Genomic DNA, 22,883 nt, shown 5'->3' on the forward strand with positions numbered 1-22,883 from the left:
AAAGGGAACAGCACCTGCCTTTACTACTGGCAGCTGTATCCAGCCGTTTGATTCTGACCTTCAGCGACAACTGAAGGAGCTGCTGGAAAAACCTCAACGTTTAAGTGGCTCCACATATATATTTTACAGACTCTAAAGGAACCCAGTATCACCAGGGTTTTCTTTGGTGCAGTTTAACAAAAACTTCTCAACCTCAGATCCCAAGAACTCTTCACAGCAACCTCTAGGCAGGGAACAGAAAGGGATTAATAGAATTCAACAGTAGTCCAGATATTGCAAGACAGAACAGCCAAGAAAGTAGTTTAGTACAAGGCAACTGACTTTACAAAACTCATGTTGTTACTCAAGAAACAAGTAATTAAGTTGTAGTCTGAGAATACAACATTCAATGACCTAAGAATCCAGATAATCACTGAGTTATGTGCTCTTTGCAACAGGACGTGCAAAGGACAATGTAACGTAACAGAGGGTAGAGACTGTCAGAATGCAGGTCATGCACTACAGTCTGCCTGGTTAAAAACACTAGTCATATATAGAGAGGCCACTAAAATCTCAGCATTTAACCAGATCTGATTATTTCAACAGCAATTTTGAATAATTTTACTTACTTTGTTTGGGACAGCTGTTTTAAGTTTTCACCTTTCTTCCTCCCATGTGAAGGGTATGGAGGAAAAGTTACTCATTCAGAAATGCAGAAAATCTCATTTATCCACAGGCTAAAAGCCTTTAAGAAAATCATCAGCTATCATGACAGGCCAAATAAAGTTAAGGGCACAGTCAACACCAGATCATCCACCACACCACTCCTGCTGTTTCACCCAGGAGCAAACAGACTGAAGTCCTTTCAACTTACATATTTCCACAAAACCCCTACTTGCACAATCTCACTTTGTTGTCAGGAAATACCTTTTTGTCATGTAGAAGCAAGGGCAGCATATCCTGAAAGAACACTTCCTCCAGTAGAGGTAGCTTCCTGGTCCTGGTGCTCTGTTCCTGCAGGGCTAAATAGCTTTCAGCCTTTTTTTCCAGGCCTCCCACCATTTCGGCAACAACTGTAAAGTTCTAGTGCTGTATTAATTTAAGAGATGCCAATGAACTATACCTGCCTTCCAGCTCTGGCAAGATGATCAAGTCCTTCAAGCAAACATTTCTGTCCATGGACCTGCAGTCCCCTCGCTGGAGCTCCATAGAGGCAATGGTAACTGCAACAATACTTGTATGCTGATTTAGAAAAAGTAGCTACTAATTCATCAACACCCATCTCATGGTTACTGTGACTTTCCCTACCTTTCAGGCAAAGGACTATGAACTGCGTCAGTATGAGACAGCAAAGTGGGTCAGCACAGTCATTAGGGGAGAAACCCAGAAGGAAGCAATGCGCCAGGGCTTCTGGAAACTCTTTCACTACATCCAGGGAAAGAATGAAAAAGGTAGGACAGGCTGGTTTTTAATGGAAAGAATTACAAGTAGCTAATCAACACAAACAATGAACATTAGAGAGGGGAGATGCAGTTTAGACACCTGGTTTTCCTTTCCTCTAGAAGTGAAGATTGATATGACTGTGCCAGTGACCTGCCTTGTAAAATCAGGCTGCACAGACTTCAAGATCTCCTTCTTTGTGCCATTTGAACACCAGGACTGCCCCCCCCAGCCCACTGACTCAGATGTGTTCATTGAGGACAGGAAGGCAGCAGCTCTCTTTGTCCGGTAAGCAAAACCAGCACAGCTGACATCAGATGGGTCCAGGTCAGGAGCTGCCCTCATTTATGTGTGGGCTACATTTCTGTAACAAATGATAAAAGTGTGGACAGACCCTGCTGTTCAGAGCTTTAATTGCTAAAACCCAACCCTTAGGAAATCTAATGACTTCGTGGTAAGACACCCAAACAAGTGACCAAGTTGTGAGACACTGGTTTTAGAAGACACTTGAAAATTGCATTGAGTGCCATAGAAATGCAGCCTCCAGAAAAGACCATTGGTTTCACAGAACCTCTAAACCATTCTCCCAGAACCCTTTTTTATTAGTACTCCTAAACTGCCACAACACACACAAGGCAGTTTTTACTTGGGTCCTCACTTGTTTTTAACTATTACCTTTGAAAACAGCGTAACTACCCCTGCTGCTTAATTGCTAATTCTGCATGGACAATCTACTAACTACATACTGCAGCACAAGTGCTCAAACTTGCTTTGCAAATCTAAAGTTTCTGCCTGTGAAAATAAAGCCAGGGGCTTGAACCAATAAAAATCTCCCTTTCATTTTTACCAGGTCCTTTGGTGGATTTGCTTCTCCAGAGAAATATGAAGAGGAAGCCAACGCCTTGGCCAGAACCTTAAGGAACAGAGGCCAACCATTCCACGAAGACTTCTTCTATACTGCAGGCTATGACAGTCCCTTCAAGCTCTTTAACAGGCATAACGAAGTGTGGTATTTTAAAAAGTAACATGATGGAAGAGTATTAAGAGGCTACTAATCAGCTCTAGATAAAAACAGACCTCATTATTGTCTTTTTAGTGCAGGCAAGATTTAACTCGCATGTGGACACAATGCCTGCATTAATTTTCTCTAGGATGAAGTACTGCTCCAGATAAAAACACTTCAAAATGTAATTCAAGATGACACCAGGTGGAGTGGGCAGGAAACAAACTTACTCCTCTTATTGAAACATTCTTAGCAACACTAATAATCTGAAAATAATCCTGATGAAGTATGTAGCTTTACTTCTCACTAGAAGAGCTACAGCCCTAGTTGAAGTGTTATGGAAAGGAGTTCTTCCTATTTTTCTTTCATAAGCTGGCTGTTGTTGTACTGACATCATCCTTTAGACCAGGGAGGAATTTAAATGAATTCTTCAGAGAAGTTTCCATTAAGGAGAAAGCAGTAACATCTTAGCAGGCCTAAGGCACTTACCAACAGCAACTGTTGTTAATAAGTATTATCAAAATCTCCCACCTCACCAACTTTACTTCTTCCCCTTGTAAGGGCTAAATGTTGTGTTGCTTAAATCCAGAACCCTTGGAAAAGGGTTACCAAGTCCAAGCCATGCACTTATTCTGAGAAGATCTGCACCTGAACACATAATACTAGGATTACTGGTGGACTATCATTTTAGTAGCCAATTTAGAAGTATTAAGTTTAGCTCTCACATTAAACACTTGAAATAGTCCTTAAGTTATTTAGTTTTGTCTAAATATGGTCACCTGCACCCCCAGCAGTATTTGACACCTCACTTAGGACACTTGGAAGGACCAGCATCTAACCTACTTTAGTCCATGCTCTAAATCAAGAATTTTAAATCTTAGTACAGCAGCCTGGAGGTGTTTCACATCAAGTTCTTCCAGCCAGAAAGGAATCACAACACCAGGTAGAGTTTGCACATTTTTATTGGCTCCAACCAGCATCAGGCAAACATTACCAATGGCATAAACACACATCTTTAAGGCTGTTCATGCAAGTATAACCCATTCATCAGCAATCTTCCACCTAATTAAGAAATAATAACCATTATAAGCTAACAAACCAGCACAATGCACTTGATGGAAACATCTCAGACCTTAGAATTTCATCTCTGTTCAGTGAGAGAGTTCAAGCTAAGGTTTCATCACTTGTTCCAACAAATACATTACAGCAGTTACACTCACCTTCTCAATTCTTCATACACTAGTTTCAGAGTTGCCTGTACATCAAAATCAAGAAAGCATAGTTAGCATACAGGGCAGCACAACTGCTAAAAAGCTAAACAACAGCTTTGTAACCTCAGAAAGAAAAGGAACGGAAAGGGTGATATCACAGTAACTCATTTGGCAGAATCAATTTCATCAGTGGCTACAAGTATTTCCAGAAGCTTTTAACACAGTTCATCTGTGTGGACTTACCCAGTGAGCTGCAGACAGCACAGTCCCTTCCTGAGGAAGAGAAATACTTTCAGAATAACAGACATCAGCACTATTGACAAAGTTTATTTACCCACGAATTTCTATTCACCAAACTTACGTAAAAGGAAAATGACTTTTAGCTGGCATCTTACAAGTTTAACTTACAACACCCAAACAGGATACATACACAAAGCTTACAAATCCTATCTTAACTGGAAATACAGAATTACTAACATTGGAAGAATCAGGGAAAGTAATAAGCTACTACTTTGCTCTGTGATACTGTCTCTCCCAACAATGCTGTATTGCATAATTTTAAATACCTAAAATACAAGTCCCATAGGTTTTCAAGATGGCTTCTATTTTTGAAAGTGTTTGGAGTGTTCCAGTTTGTTTGAAAATAAGTTTCTACACCAATCTAGAACTTCAGGCAAATTTGTGTAGTCAATACAAAGACTAGTAGTAACAACTGCTGAGAAGTGACAGCCACACCAGAAGGTTTTTTTACTTTAATTCCAGAGTGCTGTGTTACAGTAGTGCCCACAGAACAGCCAGATACAATAAAGGGAGGACAAATCAGTTATAAGACTAACTTTAGGTACCACTACTTAACCATTCAACACAAAGACAATATTCTAGGAATTATTAAACTCCATTCATTCTACACTTACCTCATACACATCCATCTTGTTTCTTAAACTCCATGCAAGCTTCACCCTGTAAAGAAGTGAAATTATACTAACATGCTTTTGGCAGTGGTTTGAGAGTGTGATTGTGGGTACTGTTTCAGCACAAGAGTTCTCCTCAGCCTCTTTCAGAGAGATTCCCATTGCTCAGAATTCATCACAAACAGTACATGCCAAGAGCAGCTTCACGTTGTATCTCCTGTTTGTCCTTTAAAGGGGGGATCTGACCTTAGTCCCAACCACATGTTCATTAACATAATCATAAAAGCTCTGGTCTAGCCATCAAGATAGACAATTTACCACATAAGCATTCAAGATGAGTGCTACTGCCTGAAAGAATCGACTAAATTTAAATAGCACAAAGTTTAATAGTAGGTCATTGCACTGCATTTGCTCAGCCTGGAACATGTGCCAACCTGGCAGCACAGGGATTTTCTTATGAAGTAGGAATTCAAGTAGTCCACAGCAGTTATATTTTTAATGCCCACCACTATTTCTTCTTAGTCACAGAAAGTAGTCAATTTCAGGATGGAGAGATCCATCACCTTGAGTGATTGAATCCTGCAAGCTGCTAGTATTTACCTGGAAAAGGCATAAAATCATCAAGAACCCTGCTTAATACTGCAGCTGCAAAAGGCCAGCATTTAGTAACTTCCTCATTTTCTGTATCACACAGTTCTGACCACTCACACATGTCAGCAACTTACTTTTGCTAGCAGCACTACCAGGTGCATCACTTCTCAGTTCCACACCTGGAAGAAAACAAGCCATTAGGACAGTGCAGAAACAAGTACAGAAAGAAGCAATCCAAATCAGGTGCCTGCAGTCAGATAGAGCTAATTACAGACCTCCATGATTGAAGTCAAGGCAGTCACATCTCATCACACAGGCAGCTCACACTGTCAGCCCCTGTGCAGCCCTGCTGTAAGGCTGGGCAAGAGGGCAAATACTTAAATAGCACCATCAGAGCAAATTCTGGAGCTCACAGTGACAAAGTTTAGCACACGCCAACCTATCAAGACTGGGCTCCAGCCAGCGGTTCCCCTTTAAAACATCCTCCTGTTTTGGCTGAGATGCAAGCCACAGCCAATGGGCCCCCTTGCCCTTTTTCCCCTGGCTGACAAGCAATTAAATACCTAACTTATGTGCCAATGTTGAAATCACAATATGCAGTTCAAACAAGTATTTACCTCACAATGAGAAACATCTGCAAGCCTGCAAAGAAAAAACTGCTATTAGGCAGGGTCCAGCAGGAAGTTAGAGCTTTAAGAACAGTTCAAGCAGAATACTGTATCAGAGTTTAGTCAGTTTTATCCTCATGGGGATCAGAGACCTGATTCAACATCATTTACAGCAGGCTGCAACACTCCCATCCCCTTCTGAAGGCAGGTTGTAAAGCCATTTCCCAGCACTCTTCAACACTGAGATGCTCATCCCTCAACTCCAGAGTGCACGAAGGAGCAAACCTTGCAACTGCAGAGTTCAGTGATGTGAGCTTTATGTAACCCAGTTGTGCATGTTAAGGACAACCACTTTGAACACTAAATTCACATTAACACTGCATTCACCATTTAGTCTTAACAGGAAAATGCTAGATCATTAACACCACAATTATTTCATACTCTTACTCTGAAATACAGGGAGCTAAAGGCACACTTATGGTACCAACCTTTGTCTCACACTTCTAAGAACAAAATAAATTTGTAAGCATCTCTGAAAGCAAACTGTCACATGCAGCACAGGCAAAAGCAGCACGCACCTAAAAAATAAGTGTTTATTACCTCTAATTAGGGAAACCTTGTCTTCACCAACATCAGTAACAGCTGAAATAGTTTCTCATGCAAGAGGCATGGGGCTCCTCTGTCCAGGGCAGCCTGTAAAGCAACAAAAGACTTTTACAACCTGGAGCACTAACACCCGAGTAACCTTATTCTGCCGTATTTTGTGCTTTACATCAAAATCACATCCTACTCTTAATCTTTCTATTCATGTTATCAAATTATGTTACATTTAAGCCACTTACTAGTCTCTTAAGATAAATTTGTAAAACACTTTCATGGAGCAAAAGTGTTTCACCTTCAGCTTCCCACATGATTTGTTTGAAATAGCCTGATCTACAGGAGGCTGCATCAGATAGGAGGCGAAAGACAGTAATTGTGATCACCACAGGTTATCTGCTGAACTATGCAGTCATCACAGCAGCCTTTCCTCACAGCAGGGATATAAAATCAGTTTCAACATATATCAGCAATGCAGTACTTACTTTGTAACAGGTTAACCTCCCAGTGCCTGCAACAACAGAAAACAATATCAGATCCCTTCAGCCTTCGCACCCAAAGCCAAAGCTCCTACTGGGAGACCACGAGAGGCAGATGCATCAGATAGGGGCGAAAAACAGAAGTTATCATCACAGGATATTCTGCTGAACTATGCCATCATCACTGCATCTGCTTTGGAATCACAGTAACAAGCTATCACCTCTTGTGATTACTTCGAAAAGTTTTCCCTAAAATAAAAAGAAACACTTAAGAGTTTAAATACTAGGAAATATAAGTTGTTTCTGGTCTTAGTGGATAATTAATCATAAAACCCCTCCTTTTTACTGCAGTGTTTTAACAGCTCTGTGGAAGAATCCACAAACCTGACTGCATTAATAAATACATATTTCTTACTTTCTTAGGTGATGTTCCTTCTGCATTTATCTGAAGTGCAGGATTCAAATCCTAGAAGTAAAAAAAAAAAAAAAACAAAAAAAACAACAACTTTTAAACAGTATATTCAGCAGTTAAAGCATCGAGGGGAATTTTTAAGTTGCTGTGCCTCAGAAAACTGTTATGGTGGTAAAAGTGCTCATCACTCTCTTGGTCAAGAGTAGCAAATAAATGTCATCACTGTGGCACCAGAGGGCTAGCTTTGCTCAAGAAATTATTTCTGATATCAGAGCAGAAGATGCTGTCTAGACAAACATTAAGCACCATTTTATATTTAATTTTCAACAATAATGTTTTTTTTACCTTGGGCAGAAACTCCAAGTCTCCCCATTTGGCAGCAAATCTGAAAGAAACAAAAAGCATTGTATGTTTGCAGAATTAGGGAGCTTCTCTGGCAATCACATTAGAAAGCCTCAGCATTGAGTTTTCAGAAATCACTTCTGACCACTACTCTTATACAAAAACCATCACAGGCTTTGAGATTTACTCAACATCAATTCCCTACAGTTGCCCATTTTCTACAACACACTCCAGACAGCTTTCCCAAAACATTATTTATTGCTGCAAAGAAATGAACAGCAGTAAGGGAAGGGAAAAAAGGAATCTGGGGGTACTCTCACAGTCGGGTTCAGTATGAGTAGCAATTCATAAACAGGAGCCTCATAAACATTCTCCAGGACAAATAAACAGGTGACTTTTCCCAGCAGAAAAGTGAGGCCTGTCTAAGACACTAGAGGCAATGCCTGAATTATAACAGTACTCCAGTCTAGTTGGTGTATACAAATCCAACATTTGTTAACTTTAACTCGGTATTTCAGAATAAACGTTTACCTGTACTGAAGCCACAGGAAGGAAGAGTGCACCTGATGCATGTTGAACTAAAAACAAGAAAGCATATCAACTTTTCATCTTCCAAAAACATGCAACGTTCACAAATATTACTTAGAAAAATCCAAGGAACATCTAAAATACATGAGTTTTAAGTTTTCCCGTGATACAATCTAAATTTCAGCTCTTTGAAGAATCAAGGCCACAAAAATAATTGCCATTATGTATTTTAAGCAGGATGTGATCACTAAACTACTTGGTTTTCTTTCTACAGCATCAATTCTGTATATTATCACCAGGGCAGCCAGGCAGCCATAAACTTCGGCTGCTCAGAAAGGCCCAGTGGTGATCTTAGCCATCCCAGATAGGCTATCAAAAGTATTCCATGCCCAGCTCAGATATGTTGGCATTCATCACAGTCTCAGATGTCCCTACCAACATAGTTTTCATCATGTGCAGAGCATACGGAAGTGAAGTGAGCCATCTCCCTTTAAGTGTGCTGAGTTAGGACTTACAAGGACCACAGAGCCCAACTCTTAGACTTGTACAGGACTAACGCCAAGAGTCACCACACGCTCCTGAGAGCACTGTCCAGCTTCTCAAATCCTAGCAGCCTTGGGGCTGTGAAGCCCGTCCTTAACCCTTCTACACTGCCTGCACATCCCAGCTGTGCAGGGATCCTTAATCCTGCCATAATGCTATTACTGCTTTTCGCACAACGTTTTTTATTTAACTGCAAAAACAAGCTCCTTAAAGCTCAGTGCAGTTTAAAAAAAAAAATCTCAAACCCACAAAAAACAGAGATCTACCGCTTTTGCTTACAGCGGGCGCACGCTTACACATTGCTTGTATTACAGCGGGACATAGCCCACGACCACATCTAAAGCGACACAGGCTGGTAGGCAAGGACCCCGTAACTCAACGCCTGAGGTATTATCTGAACTATCCTAAACTCACGTGAGGCTCTACAGGATCCCCCTTATACATCCCCAAGGCCGCCATGAGGCAGAGCCCCCGGCGGTCTAGGCCGCGGCCCAGGCCCGGCCGCACAATCCACTTCAATCCTCCCTCACCACCTTCCATCGGTGACCGACCCGCACCCGTGAGGTCCCCAGGCCGTCCCCCAGAGCGGTACCACCGCACTCCGAGCGTGGAATCGCTCCCCACTCACCGGCGGGGCCGCATCGACACCAAGTCCTCTACAAAGCAGAGCCGGAAAAGGAAGAAGGGCCCACGCCGGTCCATTATATAGGGCATGTCACGTGTTGCTAACTAGGCCCCGCCCAACAGGGGGGTGTGGTCCACGGGCAGGGGCGGGGCGGGGGCGTACGGTCCGCACGGCATTTCCTTCCGGGGCGCGGCTCGCGCTGGCGCGTTTCGGTTCCGGGCCGGCGCTGCGGGCCCTTCCCACCCCCGGCAGGTGAGGCTGGGCCGGCAGGGGCGGGAGAAGCCGCGCAGGGCCCCGGGGCTGCGGAGGGGCGGGGGTGCGGCCGCCGCCCCGCGGGACCGAGGGCGGGAGGGCGGGGGCTGGGGGAGGTTGGCCCCGCCCGCCCCGTGCACCGCTGGTCCGGGGCCGCGGCGCGGTTGTCACGGGTGAGAAGGAGCTGCGGGCCTCGCTGGAGGAGGGTCCGGGAGCGATGGGGCCGGGAGACACCGGGCTCTGAGAACCAGGTCCTGCGGGTGGGGTGGGGACGGGCGAGAAGCTGCTGCCGCTCGTCTTAGTTCAGAGTTATGTTTGGCTTTATAGTTGTTGGAGTCCCGTTGGAATGTGCAAGTAGCCACATAGGTTTATTGGGAAGAAGTTGTTTCCTGTGAGGATGGTGAGGCCCTGGCTCAGGTTGCACTGAGAAGCTGTGGCTGCCCCTGGATCCCTGGCAGTGTCCAAGACCAGATCGGACGGGGCTTGGAGCAAGCTGGGATAGTGGAAGGTGTCCCTGCCCGTAGCTTTAAGGTCCTTTCCAGCCTAAACCATTCTGGGATTCTAGGTAGCTCTCTCTGGGACCAGGGACAGGACCCATGAAACGGCTGGAGTTGTGTCGGGGGGGTTTAGTCTGGAGATCTGGAAGCGGTTCTGCCCCCAGAGGGTGGTCGAGCACTGCCCAGGCTCCCGGGGCGGGAATGGTTGCAGCCCCAAGGCTGCCAGAGCTCCAGGAACGTTTGGACAATGCTTTTAAGCACAGGGTGGGTGTGTTGAGGTGTCTGTGGAGGGCTAGGAGTTGGACTTAGTGGTCCTTGTGGGTCCCTTCCAGCTCAGAATATTCTGTGATTCTGTGAAGTTGCCCAGTCACAGTAAATCTCCGCCCAAAAGCAGAGTTTTCAGTGCAGCTTCCAGGGTGACATCACCTGCTGGGTGGTCTGTCTCTGCTTCTTACCTGATGGATCAAGAATTCCACCTGCCCCTGGTAGTTGCCTCACAGGCTGGAAGGCATTTGCTGCGATAAAATAAGTAAAGTCTGAGTTTCAGCTGGTGACACTTCAAATTGCATTAAAAACGGCGGTGTCTGTGTGTGCTCTGTGCTGACTCAGCTCAGCCTGCAGGTAAGGTGGGTGGAGGTGATGGACTTCCCAGAGAAGAGAGAAATCAGGATGTCATTGCCCTGTGGCTGAGGTGCAGAAGCTGATGAGAAGTCCCTTACTCAGAGGGGCAGAAATCAGTCTCTGACAGGATAATTTGAAACAAAAGACAGATTTCCTCTCACCAGCCTCTGGATGAATCATAACATGCAGGTTCCTTGATACTGAGGTGAGCAGAACTCTGTGGGTTATCAAGAGTGGATGGGTTTTCACTGCCTTTGGAGCAGGAGCTCACAGATAATTTGTTGGGCTCTCCGGGGAGCCAGCTGCCTTCTGACCACAGCCATACCCAGCCATGCTCAGCAGTTAAGGTGTGATAATTTTTTTTCCCCTTCTCTTTCTGTATATCCCAAGCTCAGCCTCTGGCTCCCTCTTGCCTCCCTGCGTGCTCATGGCCTTGGCAATGGTGTTTCACCCTTGCCTTCCTTGAGAGTGTACTCTGAGGTTTATTGCTTTAGGAACAGCTGATTTGGGAAGATGGTGAGCTAATCCTGCTGTTAGATCCTCCAGCAAAACCAAGAATGACAAAGCTTGATGTTCACAATTGCACTTGGGGGAACCCAATTCCTCTACACTTCATTTTTTTTCTTTCTTTTTACCTCCTAAAGGGGAAGGGGGCAGCAAATTTTCTTCTCATTACATCAGAAGAAAAAGAAAGAAGGCAGCACCCCCATTTCCTTCCACTGCATGTAACTCACAGCACTACAGGTAAGATGCTGGCTTTTCTATTTACCTTTGTTCTATGCAGTTAATGTTCTGCTCCCAGTGCTGTGTTGACACACACCTGTGCACTGTGATTTCCTAATTTTTGTGGGATTTGTTGCTCTCCCCAAAAGATAGGGGAGGACATGGAGCTGTTGGAACAAGTCCACAGGAAGCACCAAGTTGATCAGAGAGATGGAGAAGCTCTGCTGTGAGGAAAGGCTGTGAGAGTTGGGATGGTTCAGCCTGGAGAAGTGTCAGGGTGACCTAATTGTGGCCTTCCAGTGCCTGAAGGAGCTGACAGGAAACATGGAGAGAGACTGTTTACAAGGGATGGGGTGACAGGACAAGGGGGAATGGCTTCCCACTGACAGAGAGTAGGTTTATACTGGATATTGGGAAGAAATTGTTACCTGTGAGGGAAGTGAGATCCTGGCACAGGTTGCCCAGAGAAGCTGTGGCTTCCCCTGGATCTGTGGAAGTGTCCAAGGCCAGACTGGACGGAACTTGTGGCAACCTGGGATAGTGGAAGGTGTCCCTGGGTAGGGGTGGCTTTAAGGTCCCTTCTAAACCAGACCATTCTGTGATGGGGGAGCAAGAGAAGAAGCTCTAAGACCTGACACTGTTCAGCTGCACCTTGTGAAGCTTTGTGCACTCCAATCTGACTTCTCCAGGGACATGCAGCCATCCTGCCACTCAGAAATCCCTTGGCACAACTCCACAAGATTGACAGGCTGTCCTGCAGCTTCATGTTTAGTAACTGGGTTTGCCAAGTTTGTACAAAGCCTCCTTGGGCATATGGAGCTGTGCTATGCTGCAATGTTCATAAATTCCAAACAAAAAGTCCTCCAAAGGCAGACATGCTCTTCATGTGCCAATCCCTTCAATTTGGAGATTCCGCAGAGTGGGCACTGTGAGCCTTGGTATTCCCAGCCTACTTGAAGTGGTTTTGAAATTTGCAGGACTCTGCTGAATCCACACTTCAGATGCTTTCCAGCTTGGAAGCTGTTTATGCCATGAGTGGACTTTAACAAGCTTATTGACTTTCCTTTTTTTTTTTTTCCTTTTTGGATGAGTTTACATCTCACTTTCATCCATTCCAAATTTTTACCATATAAGGTCAGAGCTTCTTTTCAAACTTTGCCAAAATGAAATGTGATGTGGTGGTGCATCCCCCAGCCCCCCTCCCTGGCCCTGCTCTGAGATCTCCTGATAAGCCTTGGTGGACTGGGCTGAGTGGTGAAGGGTCCCCTGACTGCACCAGCTGAGCCTAGCAGGAGCTCTTGTGTAGTAAAGGTGGGAGCAACTAGGAACATCCCAGCCAAGGTGGGAAACAAGGGGTGAGCCTTGTATAGCCTGGGTAAACCATTTGCCTGGATTGCAGCCCAAGCAGAGCAGCACCATTGTGAATTGTAGCCCAAGAGGAACAGTCCCATTATTACCTACTTGGGAAAGAGTCTAGGAGTTACTCACTTAGGGTATGGCCAGGATGAGAACTTAGTGATAACCAATGTGAAGTCTCTTGGGACCCTACAAAAGTAATCATGGGTGAGGCCCTGTGAGCTCTCCTGCACCACGACTTTTTTTCATTCTCCTGTTATATGTTGTCTGACATGTGTCAGAAATGCTGCATATGATGGATATCTCAGGGTCTTAGGGTGCCTTGAGGTCAGATGCTGGCCAAGTTTTCAGAAGTCTCTGGAGGATTTAGGTCTCGGTGTCTCCTTCCGGGTTCCTGTTTTACAAAGGGGCTTTCCCTATTACTTTCTCTTTTCAAGATGCTTAGAAGGTATAAGTGCTGAGTATTTTAATTCATTATGCAATCAGGTGCCTATTTTTAATACCTGTGCCATTTTTAAAATGCTTTTTTACATGCAGATGTGCTGTTATTGAGGCTGGCAGAACAAAGCGTTTTGCACACTAAAGCTGCAGGGAATGGGGGTCTGTCAGGTTCTGGTTTAGCAGAACTCTTGTGCAGGGGGGTGCACAGCATGGAGGGATCAGAGAGCCCTTGTAAGAGATCTCAAACACACTCGGTTGTGGCAGAGCTGCTGCCCAGTGTGTGGCAATTAAATGGGTGAGGATGGTCTCTAAAAACTCCAGTGTTTCAAATTGTGTGGAAGCATGTGAAAAATGTTCTAATTTCAGATGATTAGCTCTGTTAATGATGGGATCTTTTCTCCCTTTTCCAGTAGAGTCGTGCACCTGCAGCTGGGACAGCCATGGAGAAGAGTGGGAACATTCAGCTGGAGATTCCTAACTTCAGTAACTCTGTCCTGAGCCACCTGAACCAGCTGCGCATGCAGGGTCGGCTGTGTGACATTGTGGTCAATGTGCAGGGCCAGGCTTTCCGTGCGCACAAGGTGGTGCTGGCTGCCAGCTCACCCTACTTCCGTGACCACATGTCCCTGAACGAGATGAGCACTGTGTCCATCTCTGTCATCAAGAACCCTTCTGTTTTCGAGCAGCTCCTCTCCTTCTGCTACACTGGCAGGATATGTCTGCAGCTGGCTGACATCATCAGTTACCTGACAGCTGCCAGTTTCTTGCAGATGCAGCACATCATAGACAAATGCACGCAGATACTCGAGGGGATTCATTTCAAAATTAATGTGGCGGAGGTGGAAGCGGAATTGAGCCAGACCAGGACAAAGCATCAGGAGAGACCGCCCGAGTCTCACGGGGCAACGCCAAATCTAAACCGTTCCCTGAGTCCACGTCACAACACACCCAAGGGGAGCCGCCTGGGCCAGGTTAGCACAGTGCTGGACATTCGGGAACTAAGCCCACCCGAGGAGTCCACCAGCCCCCAAATCATCGAGCAGAGTTCGGATGTGGAAGGCAGGGAGCCCATCCTGCGGATTAACAGAGCGGGACAGTGGTACGTGGAGACAGGAATGGGAGAGCGCGGGGCACAGAACGACGAGGAAGTGCGGGTGCTGGGAGGAGTGCGCATCAAGACGGAAAACCTGGAGGAGTGGCTGGGGGCAGAGCACCAGCCCTCGGGAGAAGATGGGAGCAGCGCTGAGGAGGTCACGGCCATGGTGATCGACACCACGGGCCACGGATCGCTGGGCCAGGAGGCTTTTGCCTTGGGCTCCTCTGGAGCCAAAGTGGTCAGGCCAACCAGCAGTGAGATCGACAGGTGGGTTTTCTTAAACTTAATTATTCACCTTGGCTGTAAGAGGAGGTTGTGCAAGATTCTGACTTGGATGGGTCAGTCGCTTTGGAACATTTCCTCTTTCTTTTTTCCTTTGGCCATCTTAAGCATAAGAGTAAAAGGGTTTTTACCTGGTGTTAGGAAGTGTATGCAGTTTGGGTAATAATACTTTGGCTGGGTAGTGATCAGACCAGGATCTCCAGGTACAGGCTAGCTTGGGAAATTACTTACTAGCTCTTAGAGGTTGGGATCCCTACCTCTCAGTGTTTCAGCAGAGGTGGGATTTATGTTCAGTTCAGCCTCAGCAGATACTGGACTCAGCTTCTGGATTAATGAGGTCTTATGTGTTACACATCTCCATTATACTGGTGCCTTCTGGCCAAAGATCTGGGGATGGTTCTGGCTGAGAAACAAGCCAGGCACCAGGTGTAGGTCAAGGTCTTCCCAGTGGTCCATGATAACAGTGGGCCCTGGGTTTACATCTTCTGAGGCAATTGAAATGGGGAATCCAGTGGCCTCCACTGTTGTTTAGATTTATACAAGAGAGCAGAAAGCCTTTGAATGAGTGGTGAAATCTGCTGTGTTTGGATTCTCCATTCTTCTGCTTCCCCTCTACTCCAGGATTTGCTTTCTTGCCCTAGGCTCAGGCCAGAGAATGGATTTGATAAAGGGCGAGTCTGTTTTATTTGGGCAGGTTGTAATTTTACGGTTTCACTTCACATTTGCCTCTCTTCTAGCTCAATCCCACGGGGAAACAGCTACCTTGAAGCAGCAGATATTCTGTCACTTGTTACTTAATAAATCAATCAGTGAGAACAATCTTGAACTGGGCCTTGGAGAGCAATGCTTTCCTACTTCCTTAGCCCTTTTCCTTGGATCAGCTAGTCTCTAGCATCTCTTTTTGCACTGCAGTCTGTATGCACTGTTTCCTACCTCTAGTCCATCACATCCTGTATGCTTGACACTGGGAATGGAGGAGAAGGGTGCTGAAGGAGAGGTGTCCTCTGAGAAATGGTTTCTGTCCTGCTGTACAGTTCCTGAGTCACCCGAGTCACCATATTGGTTTATTCGTGGTAGCAACCCCTCTCTGTTGCTGAACTGGAACCCAAATGACTTAGTTTTATTTTTTAGGTGTTTAGACTGAATGATTTGCTTTTTCTTTTATACTTGCACTGTTCCACATCCAGTGTGTTAGCTGATGAGGATCAAGAGATGCTATATAGATGCCTCTATTGCTGACCTGTTGTTCTAAACACTGTAGTGACCTGATGCCCATTAAAAATTCAACTTACACTCCTCCCCCACCCCACAGATTCAGCCCTTCTGGCAGCATGGTTGCTGTGACTGAGCGGTACAGATCAAAAAGCGAGTCTCCTGGGCGGATGGATGAGCCTAAGCAGCCCAGTTCCCAGGTAGGCAGATCAAGACATTTGCGAGTAAATGCTGGCTTGAAGGTGAAGGGGACTCTGTTGTGTTGAAGCGTGTAATATTTTGTATTTGCAAACAATAATGTGTGTAATGCAAGGACCTTTTACTTTAGCAAAGAATCTACTTGTTCACAGGAGAACATGTGCTGGCCATGTACGATTTAAAACCGATTCTGGCTGTCGTTTGGGATTTTTGCCAGATACCTGGAATACACAAGGAGTTTCTGTTGTTGTTTGAGGGCATAAATACCCACCCTTGTTCTGGGCAAGCCACCAACTCCTGAGGAGAAACCCTATTTGCATGCAGAGCTGGATCTGCCCTCAAACACTGGCAGCAAATGCCTGAGCAGAGGGAGGAGGTGTGGCTTGGCTTCCGTGGAAGACGGGTGACAGCAGCTGAACCTTTCTATGCCAGTACCAAGACCATTCCCAAAAGCCCCCCAGGAGCTACACCAATTAACCTGTTGGGAGGACTGTCGAAGAACTGTGGAATTTTTGAGAGGTCTCTGTCTCTTCTCCAAGTGATTGTGTTGCACAGCAGACTTTGCAACATAAAGGAGCTCTGCGTTCTCTGGTTTTTTGGGCACAGTTTTGGGGTAGGAGGGAGAGATGCACAGAAATGGGAGGGCAGTGGGTTGTAGAGTGCAGCAGAGTGGGACATGGCAGTAATGCCTGTGCCTTCTCTTTTTGGTCTAATTTAGTTGCATTCAGTTAGTGTCACAGTGCCACTGTAGTGCAAGCGTGTCAGCCAACACAGTGCCTTGTGAGCCTGACAGGTAAGGAATGTGTCAGTGTGTAAGCAAAGGACTTGGCTGGATGTGGGTAAGGAGATACTAGGCTGCTATGCCCTTGAGTTAGACCAGGTGAAGCTAGGGTTTGAAAATTGTGATTGCTGTCTGCTGACTTTGTTAGACATTTCCATAAAACAGCAGATACCTTTTTGTTCCTGTTTTGCAAAGCTTTGTTTTGTGTCCTCAGAAGACATTGCAAAAATTTCAGGTCAAACCAACCCTCTAGGGGAACTGTGACATATTAAGCAATTTTAGCTCTGCTTACAGAAAAGCTGCTCTTATTTCTCCATTGTGAAACAGCCTCAAACATGAAACCTTAGGCTTTACGTACCATGGGGAAGTATCATCACCTTCCACTCTCCTGGCATTGCGATATCCCTACTAAAATAGCCTGCCTGTGATCCCTGCCCAGTGGCAGCGGTAGAGTGGAAAGGAAGAGCCAGAGCTTTGTCTATCTCCTTTAGTGCTCAGCAGCTTCCCTATGCCTGTACAGATGGATTCAGCAGCACCTGGCACAGGTACACTGCTGCTCATGCCTGTAGAGCCCTGGCTTGCAGAGGAGATGCCCTCCTGCTGTTACACTGGTTGCTTCTCGACATTTGGCACCACTGGGAAGCAGCACTGGGGGGTTAAACAGTGCATCTCCAGCACAGAAGCATTCTGGAGTCAGGGTGTTTCTGCTCAATCTGAGCACGATGGTCAGAAGTGTCTGTCCTGAGACCAGGCTTGTGGTTCAAGTTGCCCTTGGCTATTTGTCTGTGTGACTTCAGAAAACAGAAGAGTGCTTGCTGTGCAAGCTGGGTCAGGCACATCCTTGCCTCTGATGCCAAGGGGCTGGGATTGCTTACACAGCCAGGCAGGCAAATGTGACTCACAAAATGAGCTCTAAGTGACACCTGAATAAATGCCTGTGTAAAATGACACCTGAAGACTTTCAGATATGTTTTGTGGTTTTCTCCTCCTTTGTTTTACTGCAAGCTCATCAATGGGCTTCTCTTTTTTGACTTTTAGTAAGGAAAACAGGTGATACACTGAAGTGTTTTCATAAAACTGGCATAGATTTTTTTAAAAAGTAACAAGTACTGACATGTGGTCCATAACTGAATTGGTGGCCAAGCGCCCTTGTGTCAAGGCCTGTTTTTTCTTCACCAGATCCAGGGAATGGCTTGGCAGAAGGGGCCTCTGCAGCAGTGGTTTCTAATTGATTGCTCATTTGTCTTCAGCCCCAAGGCCCCATTTAAGCACTTAAATGTGTGCTTGAGGTTGCAGACATTAGCGCTGCTGATTTTGAGGTTTGGCACATGCTTACTGGCTGGGCCTGGGCCTGATCTTCTCTGCAACTTGTTTTAGGCTGCTTGTTATTTAAATCTATGCCGTTTCCTTGGCAGGGGGAGGAATCGGCCATGCTTGGAGTGAGTGGTTACGTGGAGTATCTGCGGGAGCAGGAGGTTTCAGAGCGCTGGTTCCGGTACAACCCACGGCTCACGTGTATTTACTGCGCCAAATCCTTCAACCAGAAGGGCAGCCTGGACCGGCACATGCGGCTCCACATGGGCATCACACCTTTTGTGTGCCGCATGTGCGGGAAGAAGTACACCCGCAAGGATCAGCTGGAATATCACATCCGCAAGCACACAGGCAACAAGCCCTTCCACTGCCACGTTTGTGGCAAAAGCTTCCCTTTCCAGGCCATCCTCAACCAGCACTTTCGCAAGAACCACCCCGGCTGTTTGCCCCTGGAAGGGCCCCACAGCATCTCCCCTGAGACCACTGTGACGTCCCGGGGGCAGGCAGAGGAGGAATCTCCTCCGCAGGAAGAGGCCGTGGCAGTGGGGGAGACGGCACAGGGATCTGTGTCCACAACCGGGCCGGATTGAAACGTGGCTGTGGAGTCCCAGGAGAGAGGACGGTCTTCCCATTCCTGGCTCTAAAGAGTCAGCACCAACCCAGCAGGCTGGTACTGTAATTAGTGCAATGCCACCACTGAACAGAAAGAAGCTCCCAAGATGTTGCCAAAATAGAAAAATTTCTCTCTTTCTCTTCCTCTCACACACCCACACACACACCCATAGAGTGTTAAATGTTTTTCTCCCTTACTCTTCCTCTTCTTGGAGAAAAACAGAACAACTGTGTCAATCAACTTCTTATTCAGGGATCGACAGGATTTTAAAATTTTTTTACTGTTCTGTAGTGATCTGGGACAAGCAGTCGTTTGTATTTCTGGACAGCGCTGTGGCCCAGCAGGGCGTCCCACCGGCAGTGCCGGATCCAGCCACAGAGCCATATCCACTGCTCCCGCTCGAGGGGAGAGCAGGGGCAAGGGGCTGTTGCCTTTCTCCCTTCCCCAGGTAGTTGGCACAGCAAAGAAAACAAAAATACTGTCCTGGTGGAGCCTGCCTTGCCCGAGTGTATTTATCCCTGTCTTATTTTTGGTGTGTTTCTTTACTTTTTTATTTAAACTGTTATTTTAGGGCTTTGGGCTTGCCTGTTCCAGGCATGCAGCCCTGGTGCCCCTTGTTAAAGTGGGCACAGCTACAAAGTGGTATTCCAGAGGTCAGTGAAGTGTGAAGGAAGTACTTCAGCGACTGAGAGTGTAATTTAGCAGCTGTGAGGTATGCATGAGACTGATGCATTGGGAGAAGGGCTGGAGGGGTCTTCCAGAGGAGGTTGTCCTCTGCTGGTGCTGATCTGGGGAGCTCAGAGCACTCTGAGGTCCTGGCTGGAGAGCTGCCATGCTTCAGGTGTTGCCAAGGGTTAAGAAGAGATTTTTCTGGAGCTGCTGAATTGCAGAGATAGAGGCTGGCTACCAAAGTCCTCTTTCACCCCTGCTCCCCCCTCGACACACACTTGATCTTTTAGAACAGCAATATGGGATATGGGAATACTGCAGTGCTGTTGTCACAGCCGTGCAATCGCAGGTGGTTGCTTTTAAACCTGTTTCTACAAACTAGTTTGATAACTTTTTTATCAATGAAATGCAAAAAGAAAAGAGAACCCTTCTCTATTTCCTTATAACAGTTCAGGAGACTTAAAAGTGAATGGTTCCTAGAGCAATCACAACTCTGTCCCCTTGCATGGACTTAACATTTTTGTATTCTGAGTAGCTCTGATGTTTAGAGCAAGTTTAGCAAACCTAGAGAGACATGCCTGTGTGTGTATTGTAGGCGTTTGCACGGGCTTGTGTGGTTCATAACCAGAAAAGCATGGGACAGGCAGAAAAGTGCAAATATCCTGACATCTTTCTTTTAAAAAATATGCAATAGTTCAAGAGTTTTCTCTAGTTCTGATGCCAAGTTGTTCATGTTGAAGGGGGGGAATGGACGACAGGTTGTGCTTGTCAGGTTTGGTGAGGGAGTTCTCTTGAGGGTGTGTAATGTGTATATGATAAGGAAGGGTGAAGTTCTGAACCTTAAGGTGATGGGAGGAACAAGGAGACATTGGAAAAGAAATACACTTCTTCTTGCTTCAGCAAGAAAGCTGGATGAGTGGTTAAGAGTGGGGGCTTAGCTGGCAGGAGACTGACCAAGTGACAGTAAAGCTTGACCTGCTGTCTGACTGCAGTTTTGGCCACATGGGAACATCTCCAGCCCTTGCTTTCCCCATTGGCAAACAGGTACTCAGGATCATTTTCCTGCCCCTTCGGAGGGAATAATTTGGAGAAGGATGATGTGTTCTTGCCTTGCTTTATACATTTTTTATATGTGAGGGGTCTCACTGTTCCTCCCATCTCTCTCTCAAAAAGTGATGTGGCTCTAATGTGTTTTTGTGTGTGGAAAGGGCTCGGTGCCAGTATCGCGTGTAACAGGGATGTGATCGTACAAGAGGAACCTTTGCAGGTGTTCTGAGCTGGGCACCTTCAAAGTACCATTTCACTGACCATTTCAAACAGGAAAACTGATATTTCACCTCCGTTTTCCTTCTGTGCCTTCTTCCTCCTCTCCTGTCAAGGGCATCCATCACACAGGGAGTGATTTGGCCACCCAAACAACCAGCTCCGTCAGGTTTCCTGGCAAAGGTCAAACAGCACATTTGGTACCAAAACAGTGAGGTTGCCAGAGAGCAGTGGCAGAGGATGAGGTGAGATGATGGCCAAGGTAGGTTTTGTTGCAATCAAGGTGCAGGGAGGAGTGGAGATGTGCTGCTTTAGTCATAGCTTTTGAAGTTACCAAAAATGAAAAAAAAAAAAAAGTTAAAAACTTTGAAGTCCTATCCTGTTCACACTAGAGAGCATAAAAAGTTACTTAGAGTTGCTTAAAAGATTTTTAAGTGTTTTAAAATAGAAAATTTAAAAGAATACTACCAAACTATAAAAACATAAAATTATTTATATACATATATTATATAAAAATATAGTGGGAAAGTTTCCCTGCTAAGCTTGCTGTGAAGAGAAGGGTGAAGGTGCAGTAACTGCTACACAAGTAACATTTTTCTGAGACAGATGGCAACCGTAGTGAAGAAGGGCTGACATAAAATGGTGAGTGTCTTTGTTCCCATGGCATAGCTGTGAGTTTCTTGAGCAGGTTTTTATTTTACTGTATCAATACTGTGAATGGAGGAGCATCCAAACAGTACCGGATGCCAACAGCACATCCTGTTTGCTGATTCACTACTTCAAGTGGCCTGGTGAAAACCATGAAATTAGTCCTTCATACCTTACTAGGCTGAAACAAAGCTTGTGAAAGTTTTTTATTTTTTTCCTCCTTTATGTTTGCTTTTCTTTTTGTTTTTGGGTTTGTTTTTGTTTTTGTTTTTTTTTTGTGCAGAGGTTGCCACTGTATAAATGATCATTTCTGATTGCATGCAAAAGAGCCAATATTCTTGCCCAGGCCTCGCTGAGGTGAAGTTTATAGCTTGTAGCTAGAGTCAGTATAAGGTATGGTAGTGGGAATCATTTTGATATTATTTCTGTACATTTAATGGATGTGTATGTATGTGTGGGAATCATGATGTCTAATATTTTTTGAACAGTGCTGAAACCAGTTCAGGCCCATCTGCACTAGACAGTGGAACCAGTTCAGAAGGAATCGTTATTAAACATTTCTTTCAATGGTTGACTTCCTGAGTGCAGATGAGACCAGGGTTTGAGAAAAAAGGGGTTGGAGGTCATATGCGGTATGGAAAAACCTCATGTGAATTTTCTGGCAGTGGTATAGCTACTTAGAGGTGCTTTCCCTAACAGAATGACACTGTGTCCTGTTGCCTCTGCGTTGGTGTGGCTCTTCACAGTTGCACCAAAGCTGTGGAGAATCAGATGCCAACTTTCCAAGTGCAAATGCTTCTGTGATGGGCTGAGGCACAGCTTTGCGTTCCCACGTCTGGCTGCATCTTGTTCTGCCAAAACTGTGATTTCAACTGTGATTTAAGGAGGATGTGAAGAGAACTCTTGTGTTTTAATACCTCTGTACGTAACATTTTTGTCTGCTTTAGAGTTAGGGCTTACTAACCCATTTGTTTTCTTGCCTCAGGCAACACGGAGAACACACTCTGGTTTTACAGTTTGCTTTCTTGGAGGTGGACATATTTCTTCATTCTTTGCTGTCAAAGAGCTCACCTCCCAGATGTGAAGAGTTGTGGTTATCTCCTTAAGCCTGCAGCAAGCCCTGGTGCCAAGTGTCAGCCAAGTGACATGATGGTTGCCACAGCTGTTCCCTGCTGCTGCCACGCTCCCTGTGAATAGCTGTGAAAATAGCAAGAATTGTGTTAATACTGTGTTGCTGCTTTGGAGAAAAGCTAAACCTCTTCGTCTCAGGAGGATGACTGATGTGAAGCTGGGAAAAGGAGAAGGCCAAAATGCAATGAGAGGATGTGAAAACAAATTGTGCTTTGTATTTCCATCAGCTAGAGAGGGATGAATGAGAGGCTTTATGAAATGTGAATTTGTTACAGGAGGCTGAGAACATGCTTAGAGCTAACTTAGTAACATCCAGGGACAGCCTGGTGAGAGCCAGAGCAGCTGGTGCAAATGGGCAGTCCCTCCTTGTCCTCTCAGCATTACCCACCATCAGGTTCAGTCCTTGGACTTTCCTGCATCTTCTCTACAATATTCCCAAGCTGTGATCTGTATAATTTAACTTAAGTTTGGGTGCTGGGAAGAACAGAAAGCATGTTGTGTCTCTGCTGCTGTTTTA

The 22,883-nt window shown here is 45.6% G+C and overlaps 2 protein-coding genes, 1 long non-coding RNA gene and 7 other non-coding genes across 12 annotated transcripts; 2 read left to right on the plus strand and 8 right to left on the minus strand.

Moving 5' to 3' along the window:
- Nucleotides 1–1,084: 1,084 nt before the first annotated feature.
- Nucleotides 1,085–2,600, plus strand: HEBP2 (heme binding protein 2). The gene is made up of 4 exons (XM_062497541.1): nucleotides 1,085–1,198; nucleotides 1,295–1,430; nucleotides 1,542–1,707; nucleotides 2,270–2,600. The coding sequence occupies exons 1-4, from the start codon at nucleotides 1,124–1,126 to the stop codon at nucleotides 2,442–2,444; spliced, it is 552 nt and encodes a 183-aa protein (XP_062353525.1). The 5' UTR covers nucleotides 1,085–1,123; the 3' UTR covers nucleotides 2,445–2,600.
- A 766-nt stretch (nucleotides 2,601–3,366) lies between these two features.
- LOC134046852 (uncharacterized) lies at nucleotides 3,367–9,320 on the minus strand. 2 transcript variants are annotated; one of them, XR_009933385.1, is made up of 12 exons: nucleotides 9,273–9,320; nucleotides 8,105–8,151; nucleotides 7,577–7,616; nucleotides 7,235–7,285; nucleotides 6,826–6,851; nucleotides 6,344–6,436; nucleotides 5,753–5,777; nucleotides 5,270–5,314; nucleotides 4,548–4,593; nucleotides 3,877–3,906; nucleotides 3,643–3,677; nucleotides 3,367–3,484 (listed from the first exon to the last, which is right to left on the minus strand). It is a non-coding gene; the product is annotated as an uncharacterized LOC134046852 (long non-coding RNA). The 2 variants fall into 2 exon arrangements; XR_009933386.1 differs by lacking the exon at nucleotides 8,105–8,151.
- LOC134047054 (small nucleolar RNA SNORD47) lies at nucleotides 3,754–3,828 on the minus strand. Its single transcript, XR_009933404.1, has one exon. It is a non-coding gene; the product is annotated as a small nucleolar RNA SNORD47 (small nucleolar RNA).
- On the minus strand, nucleotides 4,656–4,731 carry LOC134047047 (small nucleolar RNA SNORD79). The gene has a single exon (XR_009933398.1). It is a non-coding gene; the product is annotated as a small nucleolar RNA SNORD79 (small nucleolar RNA).
- Nucleotides 6,683–6,768, minus strand: LOC134047058 (small nucleolar RNA snR60/Z15/Z230/Z193/J17). Its single transcript, XR_009933408.1, has one exon. It is a non-coding gene; the product is annotated as a small nucleolar RNA snR60/Z15/Z230/Z193/J17 (small nucleolar RNA).
- On the minus strand, nucleotides 6,932–7,012 carry LOC134047057 (small nucleolar RNA snR60/Z15/Z230/Z193/J17). The gene has a single exon (XR_009933407.1). It is a non-coding gene; the product is annotated as a small nucleolar RNA snR60/Z15/Z230/Z193/J17 (small nucleolar RNA).
- Nucleotides 7,380–7,461, minus strand: LOC134047046 (small nucleolar RNA SNORD24). Its single transcript, XR_009933397.1, has one exon. It is a non-coding gene; the product is annotated as a small nucleolar RNA SNORD24 (small nucleolar RNA).
- On the minus strand, nucleotides 7,683–7,749 carry LOC134047061 (small nucleolar RNA SNORD75). The gene has a single exon (XR_009933411.1). It is a non-coding gene; the product is annotated as a small nucleolar RNA SNORD75 (small nucleolar RNA).
- Nucleotides 8,487–8,565, minus strand: LOC134047056 (small nucleolar RNA SNORD74). The gene has a single exon (XR_009933406.1). It is a non-coding gene; the product is annotated as a small nucleolar RNA SNORD74 (small nucleolar RNA).
- Nucleotides 9,321–9,507: 187 nt separating the features above from the next.
- Nucleotides 9,508–19,361, plus strand: ZBTB37 (zinc finger and BTB domain containing 37). 2 transcript variants are annotated; one of them, XM_062497535.1, is made up of 5 exons: nucleotides 9,508–9,521; nucleotides 11,284–11,383; nucleotides 13,570–14,522; nucleotides 15,850–15,949; nucleotides 18,144–19,361. In XM_062497535.1, exons 3-5 carry the CDS (start codon nucleotides 13,600–13,602, stop codon nucleotides 18,630–18,632), a joined length of 1,512 nt encoding a protein of 503 aa, XP_062353519.1. In that variant the 5' UTR covers nucleotides 9,508–9,521; nucleotides 11,284–11,383; nucleotides 13,570–13,599; the 3' UTR covers nucleotides 18,633–19,361. The 2 variants fall into 2 exon arrangements, with proteins under 2 accessions (XP_062353519.1, XP_062353520.1); XM_062497536.1 differs by lacking the exon at nucleotides 9,508–9,521 and having other exon boundaries at nucleotides 11,204–11,383.
- Nucleotides 19,362–22,883: the final 3,522 nt, after the last annotated feature.

The sequence above is a fragment of the Cinclus cinclus genome, chromosome 8, assembly GCF_963662255.1.
Source record: "Cinclus cinclus chromosome 8, bCinCin1.1, whole genome shotgun sequence".
Lineage (NCBI taxonomy): Eukaryota > Metazoa > Chordata > Aves > Passeriformes > Cinclidae > Cinclus > Cinclus cinclus.

Excerpts from the sequence above, each read along its gene's own strand:
- HEBP2 (XM_062497541.1), top strand. The coding sequence starts at position 1,124 with ATGATCAAGTCCTTCAAGCAAACATTTCTGTCCATGGACCTGCAGTCC. Across the intron at positions 1,199-1,294 it reads GGAGCTCCATAGAGGCAATG|GCAAAGGACTATGAACTGCG; the intron begins GTAACTGCAACA and ends CCTACCTTTCAG. Across the intron at positions 1,431-1,541 it reads CCAGGGAAAGAATGAAAAAG|AAGTGAAGATTGATATGACT; the intron begins GTAGGACAGGCT and ends CCTTTCCTCTAG.
- ZBTB37 (XM_062497535.1), top strand. The coding sequence starts at position 13,600 with ATGGAGAAGAGTGGGAACATTCAGCTGGAGATTCCTAACTTCAGTAAC. Across the intron at positions 14,523-15,849 it reads ACCAGCAGTGAGATCGACAG|ATTCAGCCCTTCTGGCAGCA; the intron begins GTGGGTTTTCTT and ends CCCACCCCACAG. Across the intron at positions 15,950-18,143 it reads CTAAGCAGCCCAGTTCCCAG|GGGGAGGAATCGGCCATGCT; the intron begins GTAGGCAGATCA and ends TTTCCTTGGCAG.